The sequence below is a fragment of the Cyprinodon tularosa genome, unplaced genomic scaffold, assembly GCF_016077235.1.
Source record: "Cyprinodon tularosa strain WSP-4 unplaced genomic scaffold, ASM1607723v1 ctg548, whole genome shotgun sequence".
In the NCBI taxonomy this organism is placed as follows: Eukaryota; Metazoa; Chordata; class Actinopteri; order Cyprinodontiformes; family Cyprinodontidae; genus Cyprinodon; species Cyprinodon tularosa.
In genome coordinates, this window is record NW_024039283.1 from 268,476 (window position 1) to 284,931 (window position 16,456).

Genomic DNA, 16,456 nt, shown 5'->3' on the forward strand with positions numbered 1-16,456 from the left:
TCCAAACCAGTCTGAACCGCTCCAAACCGGTCTGAACTGCTACAGCTGCTCCGCTTCCTGTTACTGCAGATCAGCACAGGGAGAACCGATCGGTCCAAACCAGTCTGAACCGCTCCAAACCGATCTGAACTGCTACAGCTGCTCCGCTTCCTGTTACTGCAGATCAGCACAGGGAGAACCGATCGGTCCAAACCAGTCTGAACCGCTCCAAACCGGTCTGAACTGCTACAGCTGCTCCGCTTCCTGTTACTGCAGATCAGCACAGGGAGAACCGATCGGTCCAAACCAGTCTGAACCGCTCCAAACCGGTCTGAACTGCTACAGCTGCTCCGCTTCCTGTTACTGCAGATCAGAACAGGGAGAACCGATCGGTCCAAACCAGTCTGAACCGCTCCAAACCGGTCTGAACTGCTACAGCTGCTCCGCTTCCTGTTACTGCAGATCAGCACAGGGAGAACCGATCGGTCCAAACCAGTCTGAACCGCTCCAAACCGGTCTGAACTGCTACAGCTGCTCAGCTTCCTGTTACTGCAGATCAGAACAGGGAGAACCGATCGGTCCAAACCAGTCTGAACCGCTCCAAACCGGTCTGAACTGCTACAGCTGCTCCGCTTCCTGTTACTGCAGATCAGCACAGGGAGAACCGATCGGTCCAAACCAGTCTGAACCGCTCCAAACCGATCTGAACTGCTACAGCTGCTCCGCTTCCTGTTACTGCAGATCAGCACAGGGAGAACCGATCGGTCCAAACCAGTCTGAACCGCTCCAAACCGGTCTGAACTGCTACAGCTGCTCCGCTTCCTGTTACTGCAGATCAGCACAGGGAGAACCGATCGGTCCAAACCAGTCTGAACCGCTCCAAACCGGTCTGAACTGCTACAGCTGCTCCGCTTCCTGTTACTGCAGATCAGAACAGGGAGAACCGATCGGTCCAAACCAGTCTGAACCGCTCCAAACCGGTCTGAACTGCTACAGCTGCTCCGCTTCCTGTTACTGCAGATCAGCACAGGGAGAACCGATCGGTCCAAACCAGTCTGAACCGCTCCAAACCGGTCTGAACTGCTACAGCTGCTCAGCTTCCTGTTACTGCAGATCAGAACAGGGAGAACCGATCGGTCCAAACCAGTCTGAACCGCTCCAAACCGGTCTGAACTGCTACAGCTGCTCAGCTTCCTGTTACTGCAGATCAGAACAGGAAGAATCCGATCGGTCCAAACCGGTCCGGCTGCTCCAGCTTCCTGTCATTAAAGTGAACTTTAGGTTCCGGATCGGATGGCCTCGCTCTGCAGAGGGCTGGAGCTCCGTCTGTTTGCTCCACAGCAGCAGGTCAACCTGTGGTTGCCGGCGGTTACGCTCTATGATTAAAGGAACCTGAAGAAGTCAGAATCCAGGCACGATCGCTGGGCGGCAAACCAAAATAGATTTATTGAAAAATGGATTCAGGGTTGATCTGAAGAGGACCTGCTTCCTGCAGTGGGAATCTGCGATCCACCCATTCTGGATTCATTTTAACTTCAGTCAAACTGACCACGGATCTCTGCTGCCGATTGCTTTAAGACGATTTTTTAGGCCAATATTTCCCTTTTCCTGCATTTATGTGATAAAATGACAATAAATAAAGCTTAACGATAAACAGCAGACGGAGGGAGCAGCAATGCATGCGCTGACTGGATATAAAGGCTCGGCTGCCGAACGCTCGGACGGATCTACGAAGGCGTGCAAATATCGACCCCAACGAGGAGAAATGATGCAAACAACGTCCGGACGGCGTTCCGGTCCGTCCCACATAACGGACCCAGACGAGGTTCCTGAACTGGACGCTTCGCTCTGGGAGCCAACCGGAATAAAACTCCTCTGGTTACTCTTCATCTTGGTTCTGGAACCGAGCCGGGGCCCAGGGCCCGGCCGGTCCCTCAGTGAGAGACGTCGGCTCCATTGTTCCGGTTGCCGTATTTGTGGTGGATGATGAGGAGGACGATGCCCAGCAGGAAGCAGATGGAGCCCACGGTGATGTAGGCGATGCCCAGGAAGGGGTTCTTGCCTCCCATCCAGGAGATGGTGCTCAGGATCATCCGCTTCCTGCCCTCGAAGCTCCGCACCGGATAATCTGGGACGGACCCGTTAAAGATTAAACCTGCTCCACCTGAGCTTTTATTGTCTAGCAGCTGCTTTTGCTTCCATATCTGCTGAGAGGATACTGTAGACCACCTCCAGGGTGTAGTTCCCTCGGGGCAGGGTGGGCAGCAGGTTGTTCCGCCTCTGGATGATCCGGTACAGCTTGCGGAACGTCGGGAGGGCGGCCGTCCTCATCCACACGATGAAGTCCTCGTTGATGAAGCCGTTGTTGTTGGGGTCGGAGTCCAGCTCGTAGACGGGGCGGCGCCAGTTCACCGGCTTCGTCGTTCCTGAAGGGAAGAGGGAAGTTTTCATCCGAGCTTTAGGAGCGTCTCCTGGTTTCAGACTAAAGCTGAGAGAGTTTCTCCAAACTCCTCAGGATCAATCAATCATTTTACTAATAAATTAATTCATCAATTATCGTTTTTATCCACCAAAGGAGACATTCTTTCACTAAACGTTTCTAAAACAAAAGGTCTCTAATTTAGAGAAACTATTCATTTATTAAATGAGTTATAAATGGCATTTTTATTTACAGATTAGGAAGATTTTTTAATTTCTGCAGATTTTTGTGCAGAAGGTTATTCTTTCAGCAAACGGCTCCTTTTAGAGGCCATGTAGCATTAAGCTAAGTAACGACCCAATGATCAAATGAATCGATTACTAAGATTTAGAGTTGCGTTGATACTGATACCAGTAGGGGGCGATGAAGTACTATGCAGATCTTCATATTTACACAGCCAGATCAATTTCAAACAGATGGTATCGGTCGATACGGCACGGCCAGGATCAATCCCATTGATTGTCCCGTTCCTGGAAATGAGCCAACCTTGAAAAGCGGCTGCCAGGTCGGAGCCTTCTCCTCCAGGGTTCCTGAACTTCACATGTTTGTCCGTCCACCAGGCGATTTCTGTGGCCGTCAGAGGAACCTGGACCTTGGTGCCGTTTGGGTCGTTATAAAAAAGCTCCAGCGTGTCTGAAAACACGGCCGGATTAGTTCAGCAGCTGCTATGGAGTCAATTTTACTCAAGAATTGTTGCAAACAAAGAATACGTTATGGAAACGGAAACTTGAAGAAAAAGAAAACAGGATTTTTTAATAAAAAAAAGAAAACAGATTTGCTAAACCGAAATTTGAAAAACAAACATTTAAAACAACAAATTAAAAGGTATTGTGGAGGATTTTCGGGAATTCTTTTTTAAAAGACGTGCCCTCTCCACTGTAAAAAAATAAAAATAATGTGCATGCAAAACCCTGTACCCGCTTCCGAGATCATTTTTGATACTTTTTATATCTTCAAATTAGTTATTTTTCCAATTTGCAGACTGAGAGCAACTTGGAATTGTGCTTGAAACGTAAATATGATCTGTAAAACGCAAATAGAAAAAGAGAAATTAGAAGAAAATAAAATGTATTTGAAAAAAATCCAAAAGGTGTTTTTTGCAACAATAATGGAACAAAATTCCCTCCATATTTTTTCAGGGTCTCACCGTTAAACATGCTGTTGGCGATGGCGCCACACGGCGCGATGGGCTTGTTGTCGTGCATGGCGTACGGCTCGCACTCCTTACTGGGGCTCTGTGATGGAAACATTCAGAAAGGTTAAAAAGCGCTGCCTCCATCTTTAAAAACATCGCCTGAAGGCATCCTAACCGCTCAGAGGAAGATCGTACCCTGAGGGATTCCTCGTTCCCGTTCAGCTGGCTGTCGTCTCTGGACTTGACGTAGCGGCGGTGGTTCTGGTAGAAGTTGGAGAGCCCGTAATACATGAAGACGTTGCTCTGTGGGTTTAAAGCAAAGGGAAAACTTAACGGCTTCCCTTCCCAGGATGCAACAGAACATGGAGAAGAATGGATCCCACTTCATACGGCTGGTCCAGCTGGAAGGGGATGGAACAGGTGCAGGACTTGGTGCTGTTCCAGCTGAAGTTCTGGGAGCAGTTGAAGCACGGACTGGACATGTCTACGCCCGTGTAATCGATCTGAAAAGCACAAATGGATGCAGTGAAGACAGAGTATCTGTCATTGAACCCTTAACCCATGTCGTCATGGTAACGGGAATAATGGTTGCTTGAGTAATTATCTTTTTGGTTGATAACTTACTGATGGGTTGTAATATATGTGAGACATCTCTTATTTATAAAGAAGTTATTTTTATACCAATACAAAAAGAAATGCATTAAATATGGGGAGACCAGACGTCCCCGATTTCTGGGGACAGTCCCTGTTTGACCACCGGTCTCCAGAAATGTCCCCGATTTTGTGAACGAGGGGGAAAATGTTGCATATAAACTGTTATTATGGTAGAAGGAGCGCGTTAGCATGCTGCGCACAGAAACAGCTGTTAGCGTACAGATGAGGAGCAGAATGCACGTTTCAAAACAGACGAGGAAGTTCGTTATCCCAGTCGGCTGGACGCAGTTATACCGAAATCCCACGTCCTCCGTATCCACTGCGCTCCAGACCGCCTGCGCAAAGCAAAGCCTACAGCCTCCGCTGGTCCTGCGCTACGACTTCCAAGGAGCTCAAAGAGAGCAGGGGCCATATTATTGTAAAATTTATAGGAGCAAAACATGCGGAAATTAACCATTAATTTAATAGAACATATTAAATAAAATCCCCATCAGCATCCAGCAGATGTGCAGCTTCTGCCCTAATATTTAGTTTTTGTTGTGGATCATATCTTTACATTTATATCTAATCACAAAAATAACAGCTTATTTAAAACAAAAAGCACAGCTGCATCTATGAATAGAAAATAGGATTGTGAAAATATATTCCTCTTAGGTTGCACTATAAGTTTATTAAAGGACAGATTATTTTTATGCCCTGAGATCTTATTGTTCATTCATGTAAACGTGTAAAGACAAAACATGTCGTTTTGGTGCAGCTCCTTCAAGCTGCATGAGAAAGATCCGGCTTTATAGATGTGTTTTAATTTAATCTGAATATAAACATCTAACCTAACTTTTTTAATAGTGACACAGATTTTAATCCAGGCTGCTGGAGGCGACCCAATGCTCTGCAGCTGACCAGGATACAATAGAAACAACTGGAGGCCATTTCTATTTATAGTTAGCTTTATATAGAAAAATAATGTTTTTCAATTTGTCAGACTCTGCATTGATGCAAACTGGCCTGAACACAATATGAATGACCAGATAATATTGATTGACATGGGCGGTTCTAGACAGGGGCCAACGGGGGCCAGTGCCCCTATAGATCATGTCCTGTTATGGCCCCTGTACTGAAGACATAATACTCAAATAAATTCTAATGATGATCTGCGCTGAAACAGACATGGTTACTGATAAATCCTTTGGATCTATTTTTTTTTTCTTTACAAATTCTGTTTTATTAACTGTTTAAAAACATATAAGTGGTATTGAGATAGGATCCCAGTTTTCATCTGCTAAATGTTTTTTTTCCAAAACAAATGTAAAAAAAATATTCAGCTATTTTTAACAGTTTTTCTTAAATTCTAATTCAGATTTTATAGAAAACTTTAATTTCAAATTAAATTAATTTAAAAAAAAATTCTGAATGTATATTGACCTATTAAGACATTTAGAATTTTAATGAAACTTAATTGAATAGAAATTTGACTTCATGCAGCTATCTTAATTTATTTGAATCCCTTGGCCTGTTTTTTTATTTCATGCTTTTCTGGCCCCCTCCTGGCCCCCCTGGTACATTTGGTCTAGAACCGCCACTGTTGATTGATTAATATTTACCTTAATGGAAGAGGCGCATTCCTGGATTTCACACTTGATTTTTGTTTAAATATTAATAAATATGTAAATATGGATAAAAACCACTGTCCCCGTTTCTTATTTTAATTTTGATAAAATGTATTTATTTTTATCTATGAGCTGCAAATGTGTCCAGATTAGATTGCAGAAATCTGGTCACATTAATTAAACACCAGAACTAAATTTCACTAAAATTAAGTTTTTTTTTAAATGGAGTTTGGTAGGAGGGTATTTTTATTTTCGTTATATTTCCCCCAAATCTTAAAATATTAAGATCTTTTTCAAACAATAAAAGAATATGACAAGAAATATGACAAGAAAATTAAAATAACTTCTTTTTAAAAAAGAAGTTATTTTAATTGGAGCAGTTTCAAAAGGAAAGAAGGAAATGTGACTTTTGAACAGAGTTTAGTTTCCTTTTGATGTTTAATATAATTTCTGTTATTGCGGAATTATCCGGATCTAACCGGCCTTTCAGGTAAATCACCCTGTAACGCCAACAGGAGCTGATTAACACGCCAAAAAAGGAATATCCCTAAAATAGCTGATTTTTGAAATGAGTCTGGCGGGTGGTATCATGAATCAGGGTTTTTTAGTGACTCTATAACAAACATGGCTACCTCGATCTCCTTGATATTGTTGGACGTGACGTAGAGGCCGATGCCGATGGGGATGAAGATGAGGCCGATGATGAAGAAGGCAGGCAGGACGGTCCCCGCGGTCAGGATGGGCTGCCAGGCCGGGAGTCTCTGCTGCTTGAACGCGGTGTTTTCAGGCTTCTTGTTCCGCAGGGAGCCGCCCCCTGCCGCGGCCGCAGCTCCGGATCCAGACACGCTGATGTGTCCGTCCTCGTCTTTGTAGCTAGAGGCCAACATTGTGAGAGTTCCAGGTCGCCACTGGAGGGATTAATGAACACAATCTCTGACCGTTAAGTTCCCATAAACAGATTTTTAAATCATTCACAGCACCCAAACGGCCTTCCTCCCCCTGCAGCGTCACTTCTTCTTCTTCTTTTCTAACATGGCGGATCGTAGGCTACTTTAAGCAGCATACCGCCACCTACTGTACATTTTGTGTGGCAACATTACTTTACATCAAATTATATTTTTTATTTTTATTTTGTATTCTGTAGGTAAATAAATAACGCTTTCCTTAATCAATGAAAATCCTTTATATTTAATTAATTTCCTAATATTAATTATTTGTCTGTCCTTCCAACCATTCTTCTCAATTCTCCCTTTCATGTTCATAAGTTTTACAGTTTATGATTACCTGTTCTACATTTTCTTTTCCTCCACATCCTTCACATTTATCATTATTTTTCCTCCCTATTAAATATAAATTGTCATTTAAATAGGAATGACCCACTCTTAATCTGCTCATTATTACTTCTTCCCTTCTGTTTCTCTCATTAATGATTCTATTTAACACTGATTTTTGTACCTTTTATAATTCCGTAAAAGTAAAAAAAAAAAAAAAAAAAAAAAATCCACTGGACTTGGTTTCCAGTAGATTGTTTTTTAAACTTTTTATGGACTGATTTTGACCTGGATGACTGAGAATCTTCATCAGCAGACCTCATATAATCCTCTTCCTTTCTTATCTTCATTCCACCTCTTTTGCTATTTTTCCTTTTCTTTACTCGTAATAAGTGATTTTTCTTTCCCAAAAGGAATTATAATGGTTATTGTTCCCTCTAAAGCTCTTTTTTCTAATATATTTGCTTTTTCATTGCCTTTTACACCTTCATGTGCTGGAACCCAACATAACCAACTATAAATGCCACTCCTATATAATCTAAATAGACTGTGCTGGATTTCTAATGCTAAATCTTTTCTATCATTTCTTTTTACCTGAATATTTTCTATGGAATCTGTACAGACCACCACCCTGTCTGGTCTACAGACTGTCAGCTTAGTATAATTGCCACCATTTCTGCTGTGAAAACAGATAGTTGATCTGATTTTCTTTTTAGAAAATTTATATTTTAAACTCTCGTATATATTCCTATTCCCACACGTCCTTTTACATTCTAAGAACCATCTTAATATATTTTAAGGTAGTTATAATATGAGTTTCTTAAATATATATGGAGGAATAACACAAATCGGATCAAACTGAGCTATTTTTGTATCTTCTAATCCAGATTATTGAATCAATTTGCTTATAATCCATCCAAATCCAAATTACCACGGAACTTTGACTATTCCTAACAGTTTTGCAGAACAGTGTCAGTGCTGCCCCCTGCAGTCCACATCGTGCTACTGTAGTTGCTGTTTTCTCTCTATAGCACCATCTCCTGGCTGTGTTTGGTAATACGTTTCGTCTATTTTAAATATAAAAGTAAAATTAAAAGTTAAATACACTTAATCGGAAGAAGTGAAATAAATCAGATTTAAATAACAGTAACAGAAAAAAATAAATACATGTTTACATTAGATTTAAGTAAAATAAAGATACACAGGAAATATGAATCACACGAGGCACAAAAAGTAAAACTAAACAAAACATGAAATAAAACATGAAAGTATTTGAAAAAGTAAATACAATTAAAATGGCTTTTGCATGACAATGAGTTTAGAAAAGTGGTTGTAGAAAATGGATTTTTGGAAAAAAGATTTGCACTAACTGAAAAAGCAATGAAAGCCTAAATATTTTTATTTGATTGAAGAAAAATGTCCTGAAATAAAATAAAACTATTAGATTAAATACAATTCTCCCCCCTATGATAAGTATTCCTTCCTAAAATAAATATTAAGTATTAAAGTAAATAATATGTATTAAAACAGAATAGATTTTTTTTTTTGCAGCCTCAAACCAAAACAAAGATTCACCTTTATTATGTTTGTTCTATCATTTCATGTTTATTTCATGAAAAAAATATTTGCTTGAATCAATTATAGGTCCCATCCCTTGCAAAAAATATGTTTAACAGCCAAAAAGTTAAGCAGAGACATTAACATAAAGTATGCTGGAGTATCCCATTTGATAGAAAAAAGAAATGAAAGAAAACAGAATGGCATTGTCTTATTTCAAATGCATATTACCTAGTTATCTTATTTTAAAAGTAAAACTCATTACCGTGGGAAACTTTCTCATTTATCTGCTCAAATTAAGGGTAAATGCACTTAATTTAGGACATATTTACTTATTTCTAGATCATTTTCCAGTGTAAACTTTACTGAAAACATATAGTTTGAAAAGTCTGATGACTTAAACTTTAGAGAAGTTAACATTTTGAAAACATTCTTCAGGAATCTGGGATTAATGAGGTCAGAACTCATTAACTGAAGCCAAACTTTAAATAAATAGGTTTTATTTAAGTTCTGGTCATAATTGATTTCACAGTGCATCATTAAGTGCAAACCTCCACGATGGCAGTGAAATCATCATGTGGTATCCGACATGAACGATGAGCAGACAGAAATCAGCAGAACCGAACAGAACCAGGCTCCTGCTGGGAATTCGATATGATCTGCGACCATTTTAAGGAGCAAACCAAAGCAGCCAAAGTCCAAAGAGTGAGAAGACACGGTTCCTCTGAGGCTTCCCACTGTGGGACGTCTTCAGGTCTTTCCTCCTGCTGCAGAGGCGGAGCTGCACAACGCAGACTTCCTCAGCTCGATCTTCATGGCCTGGCCTTCAGCCCTCGACTCTAGCCTCGTCACTGCAGACACACCCAGAACCGTCTTCCCATTGGGTTTCACCACTTTGGACACGGGGATCCGGGTGGCCGCGCCCCGAGCTGGTTGCACATCTGAGCTGATCTAAAAAAAAAAAAAAAAAAACATGATGACCATGTGACCCAGAACAGGATCTGGAGGAAACCTTGATGACACTTTCTGTTGAGATGTTTTGTTGAGTTACTGGAATATCTAATAAGCAGGATTCTGGTCTGAGGAAGAGCCCCACCATGACCCCTGAAGTCAATTCAATTGAACTCAGTTTATTTCTATAGCTCCAATTCACATCATGTCATTTCAAGGCACTTTCCAGTTCAACCAGATCATCCAGTCAGATTGATTCAAAGTTTTCTATCAAAGGAAAACCAGCTGATTGCATCGACTCATTGACTCTTCAGCAATCCCTCACACTAAGCATGCTTGTAGCGACAGTGGAGAGGAAAAACTCCCTTTGAACAGGAAGAAACCTCCAGCAGAACCAGGCTCAGTGTGAGCGGCCATCTGCTGAGGCCCACTGGGGTTCAAGGAGACAGAAGCAGACATAGAAAAAGAAGCATAGATACAAAAGACAACTGTCAACCAGCTCCACAGGCGGCCCCGTCCAGGAAACACACAGCCAGGCAGACGAGCTCCGAGCCAGCTCCAATGTCAGAGGATGAAGAGAGCACATCCAGTTAGTCACAGTCAGAGAAACAGGACTACACTGGAAAACAGGCCAAGCTCCAACATCTAGAAACAAAGGTGTTGATGGCAGCAGCACAGCTGATATTTCTCTCCAGGATGGAGTCACAGCCAAACAGGAACAGACCAGATGAAGCTACTATGAGGAAAAGCAGAGAGAGCAGAACGTGGACTGCTGTTAAACCAGACTGTCAGTGTTTGGGTGGTGCCCCCTCCCTCCACAGCAGCCCGCGTTCCGTTTTGTTCTATTTTGTTTTCATTTCTGTCATTGTCATATCTATGGTTCTGTTTAGTTTGGTTTTGGACTTATGGACTTTTTCTTATCAGCCTGACACTATTTTGCCGCCAGCAATCATCCCAACAGCTCAGTTTGCCTCCAGTCCACTCTAGATTATCTTCACCTGTTCCCACTAATTAGTACTTATTAGTACCTATACCTGCCTCTGCCTACTCATCTCTGTAAGAACGTCTCATTCTCTCCTGCTAAGGTCGCCTGTGTCTGTATGCTGCACTGCTCCCTGTTTCCCTCACTACTGTACCCTGTGTGCCCTGCCAGCTGAACTCTTCTAGTTGAGGTTGCCTTTGTCTCCATGTTTCAGTGCTTCCTGTTCCTTGGTGAGTCTGAGCTGCTTACTGGCCAGTTCTGGTGGTTCTCCGGTCCACACAGCCTATTGGTTCTGTCAACATCTACATCTCCTGGTTCTCTGCTAACCCCTGCAAACCAGCAATTCAACTGGAATTACTCTGCCAAGACAGTAACTGTTTACCTGCTTCATCTGCCATTATTCACCCCTTTAATAAACCTTTCAAACGTAACTCTGTGTCTGGCTGAATATCGGGTTCACCTACGGGAAAACTTGACAGTCATTGAAACTGTCTGACTTGCCTGAATATTGGGTCCATCTGTCCGGTTTTGTGGCATCTTCATATGTTTTGGAGTTTAAAACACAGAGCTTCAGCCATCCGCTATATCTCAGTATCTTTGACGTTCTCCTTTACTAGTTTAGTTCTGAGGGCTGGACCCAGTTTAAACAGCTTCATCCATGTGTATGTCCATCACGTGACGTCTGTGAGAATGTCAAAAATTGGTTGAAAAGACATTGAAAGGACGAAATGATTTGCGTCCACACGACGTACACGTTTGGTTGAAAAGTGAAAAGCTGTAATTTTCAGATAATTGAAAAGACGTTAAAAACTGGGTTTGCGACGTCTTTTCAACATCTATTATTTTACTAAATTAGGACAAATACTGACTAAATTTCAACAACTACTGTCTGGACTAAATCAAGACTATAACGGGCCGACCAGGGTTAACCTAAAAACCCATGTCTAAATAACGTCTGGTGTTTAGGGGAGTTAGCAGATGCTGCCCACTGAGGCTGACCCCCAAACACCTGACTTCATTTAGACCAGGGGTGCTCAAGTCCAGTCCCTAAGAGCTAACAACCTGTAACTTTTAGATGCATCACTTCTCTAACACAACTGAATCGAAAGGCTCAAACCCCTAATTTAGTCCAGCAGAGGCATGGTGAGGTAACCTGACTCCGCCAGATGGATTTGCTCCGCATATCCATCTGGAAACCTTCCGTAGAAGTAATTTTGGGAAGGGGCGAAAATACTGGTTAGCTGATTGGCCTATGTTGGTGATAGACGGGCCAAATAAACCAATCAGATCAACGAAGCATATGACGTACTAACAGAGCGACGACGAAGAGGAGCCAATTGATAGATCAAACTCTTGCCGAAACCAGTCGGGAGAAGAGCAAAAACATCTTTTCCTCTGAGAAAAGCCTCCAGAGCAGTGTTTTGCTCTTCTTTCAGTGAAGAAATACTCTGTAATTCCAATAAATTTGCTCGATAGCCACGCTAACGCTAGTTTCATCGGCTGAAGCCGCCATGTTCTTTAGACTGAACTGTCACGCTTCTCGTTGCGTCACACCTCAACCCGCCTCAAAGCCAACGCTGATTGGACGTTCGTTTGGTGAACGGCTCCTAATTTTCTTTAACGGAGAGTCTCCAGACTGATCTGCGAGTGAAACCTTGAAAGCTCGTGAGATCAGGATGGTCTCACGAGGCTAATGGTGAGGAGCCACTCATTTGATTCAGGTGTGTTAAAAATGGGGTGCATCAAAAAGTTGCAGGATAGTAGCTCTTGAGGACTGAACTTGAGCACCCCTGATTTGGACGTTGGTTTTTAGGCTAAATCTAGTCGGTATGTCATAGTCTTGATTTAGTCCAAAAATCATTGTTGTAAATTGGGCCGTTTGGTGGGTCTGATTTTGTCCTACTTGCAAACCCAGTTTTTTATGTTTTCCAACTATCTGAAAATTATTGCTTTTCACCTTTCACTTTTCAACCAAATGTAGACATCTTTTCAACGTAAATCATGTCGTCTTTACATCTTTTCAACCATTTGCACAGTGGGGAGGCTTTAACACCATGTGATACCTGAAGACTATCTTGTCTGTGAAGCTAGCTGAGGGAAATCTAAAAATTTCAGAATCAGCTGGAAGGTAAAAAGATGAGAGCTGATTGAAAGGAGTTCCGGTGTCGGGTTCATAAAATGTAGGTTTTTTTCTTAAGAAGAACAGAAATGCACGATTTATTGATACAATTCCTGCAGGAAGGAGAGACAGTTGAACCCCAGACTCAAACGCACTGGACCTCCTCTGCAGAGTGTTTATTAAACGAACATGACGCATGGTTACAAACAGAGTATTGTTCTGACAGAACAATTGATCAGTTCATGAAGACAGAATGTTCCATCAGAATGACAAGGCAGGATGTTCTCCTGACTGAATCATGAGACAGGAGTGGAGCATCCCCTTGCAAAAATGTTTCATAAGCACACATTAATTTTATAATCATCATTGAATAAACCTAACATCCGGAAAAGGAGAGACTCTCACCACGGACTGCGTTGGCCTGCACACCGCTGAGGTGATGGGGTTGATGGTGATGCTGCTTGTCATCTTGCTCTGAGAGGTCTTCACCGTTGAGGCTTGGCGGGGACTGCGGAGTACTGTCCCCGTCGATGTTTCCTGGCATTCAGGGCCACTTCCTGTTGGCCGGAGAGCTAAAGCGGGGCTGCTGCAGTCCCCTGAGTTCCTCTGAAACTGTGACCCCAGGTGGATGTGAATCTTATTGTCCTCTGTAGTGATGATGTTGCTGTTGTAATGCCTTGCCAGCTCTGGGGGCCTCCCAGACGTCATCTTGATCAACGTTGGCTTGGTGATGTTCTCGTGAGGGTCAGATGAAGCACAGACCTCGGCTACAGGGGTGGTGCTGACCGCGATGATGGAAACAGGCGACTGCAGGATCCCAGGGCTGCTCCTGCTGCAGGGCTTCTCTGGACTTTTGGTCCTGGAGATGGTGGTTATAGTGACCGGAGACTTGGTTCGATCAGGATCTCTAGTAACATCCCATCCTTTCGTCTTGCTGGTCACGATTGTGGGTTTGGGGACGATAGTGATGCGAGGCTTCTGAGGACCAAGAGTTGGGATGATGGTGGTGCTGGAGAAGAAGTCCTCAGATCTTGGGCTGGTGATTTCTAAGGTGGCTGTGCTGGTCTCGTGGTCTGGTGTCACGCGGATGTGTAGAGGTTGTCCCAGATTCGGGGGGGTTTGTGGTGGATGCGTCGAGAAATAATCATTGCTCTTCCCAGGAATGGTCTGAGTCAGCGTGATGGCCTCCTTATTGTTCATCCAGGGCATTCTCCCTCCATGCTCTGCTGATGCATGAGGATATCGGTCAAGAACTGCTGGCCTTCTTTGCTTATGTTCTCTGAGGTTGTTCATCAGGTGGTTCTCCTCTAGAACAGATTTTTTGATGAAACCGGCAGTAGTCTCTTCCTCAGCCGACCCATTGGTCAGCACTTCTGTCTGGACTGCTGTGGAGGTCACGGGGACATCCACTATTCTCCTCCCATTCAAACTGGGCCTCAAGGCTCGGCTGTAGCGTTTTGTGGCTTCCAGCTCCTTAGTAAGATTCTCCAAATCTAGACTCATGTTTCTCTTCCTCTCCACTTCCTCTGCAAACCTCTGCTGGAGGACAGAGAAGTCCACCTGCAGCTGGGAGAGCTGGTCCTCCTTGTTCATGAGTTCATGGATTTTCTCCTTGAGGGCTACAACTTCAGCCCTCAGCTCTCTGCTTTTTGCCTCCTCCACCTTGCATCGGATTCTGAGCTGGGCCTCCAGACTCTTGGTCTCACCTCTCTCCACAGCTTTGTTTCTGGCGATCTGACTCTTCATCTCCTCCACCAGCTTAGCGAGTGTGTTTGCTTTGTCCTGCTCATTCCTGAACTTCTTCTGCAGCAGATCATACTCATCCTCAGATTTCATCAGATCCCCTTCCACCACCTCCAGCTGCTTCAGCCTGCCTTTAAGTCGATCGATTTCTCCTGTGAGCTCTCTAATTTTGTTGTCTTCTTCTGAATTTCTGTTTCGCTCCCTGGTGGCCAACTTTCTCTCCAACTCCTCGAGTTCATCCACTCTCATCTTCATCCCTGTCAGCCGTTCATTCAGCTCGTCACACATTTCCTGTCTGCTCCTTAGCTTGGATTGTAGCTCCACTTTCTCCTGCATTAGACCCTCCACTAGGATTTCCGTCTCAGACTTGAATTTGAGAAGTTTTTTGCTCTCCTCTATGAGTTTCTCTGTAACTTCTGTAACTTTACTCTGCTCTGCTTTCAACATCCCACTCCAATCGTAATTTTTCTGCTCCTCCTGCTTCAGCCTTTCGGCCACAGCTTTTCTTTCCTCCGCCAGTATGACGGTGAAGGATTTCAGTTTCATCAGTTCTTCTTTCAGCACCATTTCTGCCTTCTCCAGCTTTGACTCTGAGCTCTCCAACTCCTTCAGCTGAGTCCTTAGTCTCTCCATTTCGCTGCCCAAATCCTTCACCACTTTCCTCTCTTTCTCCAGGTTCATGTGAAGCTGGGAGCACTCCGTTTTGCTCTTGCCGAATGCTCCCTCCAGTTTCTCCAGCTCTACCATTTTCTTCTGTAGCCTGTCCACCTCCAGCCTCAGCTCCTCTCTGTGCTTCTCCTCGTCTTGCAGCCTTTTCCTCAGCTCCCTGCACTGAGTCTCTGTTTTGGTCAACTCCTCATCTTTTTCCTCCATCTCCAGGACTTTCTTGCGCAGATTCTCCAGCTCAGCTGTGAGAGAGGAGTTTCCACGCTCTCCTCTGCTTATCTTATCCCTGAGCTCTTGCAGGTCCTCCTCAGATTTCTGGAGCACTTTGTTGCTCTGCTCCAGCTCCTCCACATTCTGTGTCAGCCCTTCCAGCTTCAGCCTAAGCTGTTGGTTTTGGGACACTTGGCTGGCCAGCTTGGTGTTCATGTCTTTGTGCTCCTGACTAAACTTTGCTCTTTGGACTTGCAGCTCAGTCTCCAACTTCAGCACCTTCTGTCCGTCCTCCTTGGCAGAATCACTGGAAGCTGCCAGTTGCTTCTCTTTTTCTAACAGCTTCTGACTGATGTCCTGGATCTTCTGGTTCTGCTGCTCAATCTGCTCAACGTGAAGCTGCCGTTCATCCACCAACATTAGCGTGAAGGACTTGAGCTTTACCAGCTCATCTTGGACCTTCTCCAGCCTCCTGCTGTGCTCTTTGTCTTTCCGAGCCTGGTAGACCTTTTCCTGCTCCAACAGCCTTTTCAGTCTGAGGAAAGAGAAGTAAAGCACATATTAGAGAGTGTTGAGCTCAAGATGGTTGCTTTAGAACAAACAGAATTTCTGTGATGCTTTTTTTTGTGTCCATTTCCCCTCTGTTTTTGTGTTGTTTGGGTAACGATGTCCGACCCGACAGTAGGACAGGTGAGGAGAGAAGCAGGTTGTAACATGCAAACCTCCCCAGACTGCAGCAACAATCATGTGAATGACAAGCTCAAGGTTGGTATAACCGATTCAAAACCAGTAAAATGAGTGTATAATACAAGCTTAACACAAGCACACCTGTTAATTAGTCCAGTTCCAACAGTTGGAGCTTAAAGTCGTAGGGAAACGGCTGTTCCAACCGTTGCATTTCCGAATTGTCCCGAGTGTTGCACGACTTTACAAGTGAATAAAAGCTATGTGATTGGTAGTTTCTCAAGAGGGCGGGGTTGTTGTGGCAGAAGGTTTGCAAGAAAGTTGGATTGTGGCCGGTTTCTCTGAAGCTAACCAGTTAGCAACTTAGTGCTAGCAGGTTCCCAATGGGAATTTCCATTGGGACCAAGTAGCACTAAATT

General features: G+C 43.6%; 2 protein-coding genes across 3 annotated transcripts in view; both read right to left on the reverse strand.

The window, feature by feature from the left end:
• Positions 1–1,067: 1,067 nt before the first annotated feature.
• LOC119796411 (cell cycle control protein 50A-like) lies at positions 1,068–6,822 on the reverse strand. 2 transcript variants are annotated; one of them, XM_038304927.1, is made up of 7 exons: positions 6,487–6,822; positions 3,977–4,096; positions 3,789–3,896; positions 3,606–3,693; positions 2,945–3,091; positions 2,199–2,405; positions 1,068–2,107 (listed from the first exon to the last, which is right to left on the reverse strand). In XM_038304927.1, exons 1-7 carry the CDS (start codon positions 6,739–6,741, stop codon positions 1,914–1,916), a joined length of 1,119 nt encoding a protein of 372 aa, XP_038160855.1. In that variant the 5' UTR covers positions 6,742–6,822; the 3' UTR covers positions 1,068–1,913. The 2 variants fall into 2 exon arrangements, with proteins under 2 accessions (XP_038160855.1, XP_038160856.1); XM_038304928.1 differs by lacking the exon at positions 2,945–3,091.
• A 2,343-nt stretch (positions 6,823–9,165) lies between these two features.
• LOC119796409 (filamin-A-interacting protein 1) overlaps positions 9,166–16,456 on the reverse strand; it is a 28,361-nt gene continuing 21,070 nt past the window's right edge. The window contains exons 5-6 of the mRNA XM_038304926.1: positions 13,140–15,888; positions 9,166–9,633 (exon numbers count right to left, since the gene is read on the reverse strand). Coding sequence (XP_038160854.1) covers positions 9,433–9,633; positions 13,140–15,888 — 2,950 coding nt within the window. The 3' untranslated portion in view covers positions 9,166–9,432. The remainder of the gene's footprint in view (positions 9,634–13,139; positions 15,889–16,456) is intronic.

Bases quoted from the DNA above. Each gene is read 5' to 3' on its own strand.
- LOC119796411 (XM_038304927.1), bottom strand. From the start codon at position 6,741: ATGTTGGCCTCTAGCTACAAAGACGAGGACGGACACATCAGCGTGTCT. The intron at 4,097-6,486 runs GTAGCCATGTTT...TGTGCTTTTCAG, and splicing joins ACAATATCAAGGAGATCGAG to ATCGATTACACGGGCGTAGA. The intron at 3,694-3,788 runs GTACGATCTTCC...TTTCCATCACAG, and splicing joins GGAACGAGGAATCCCTCAGG to AGCCCCAGTAAGGAGTGCGA.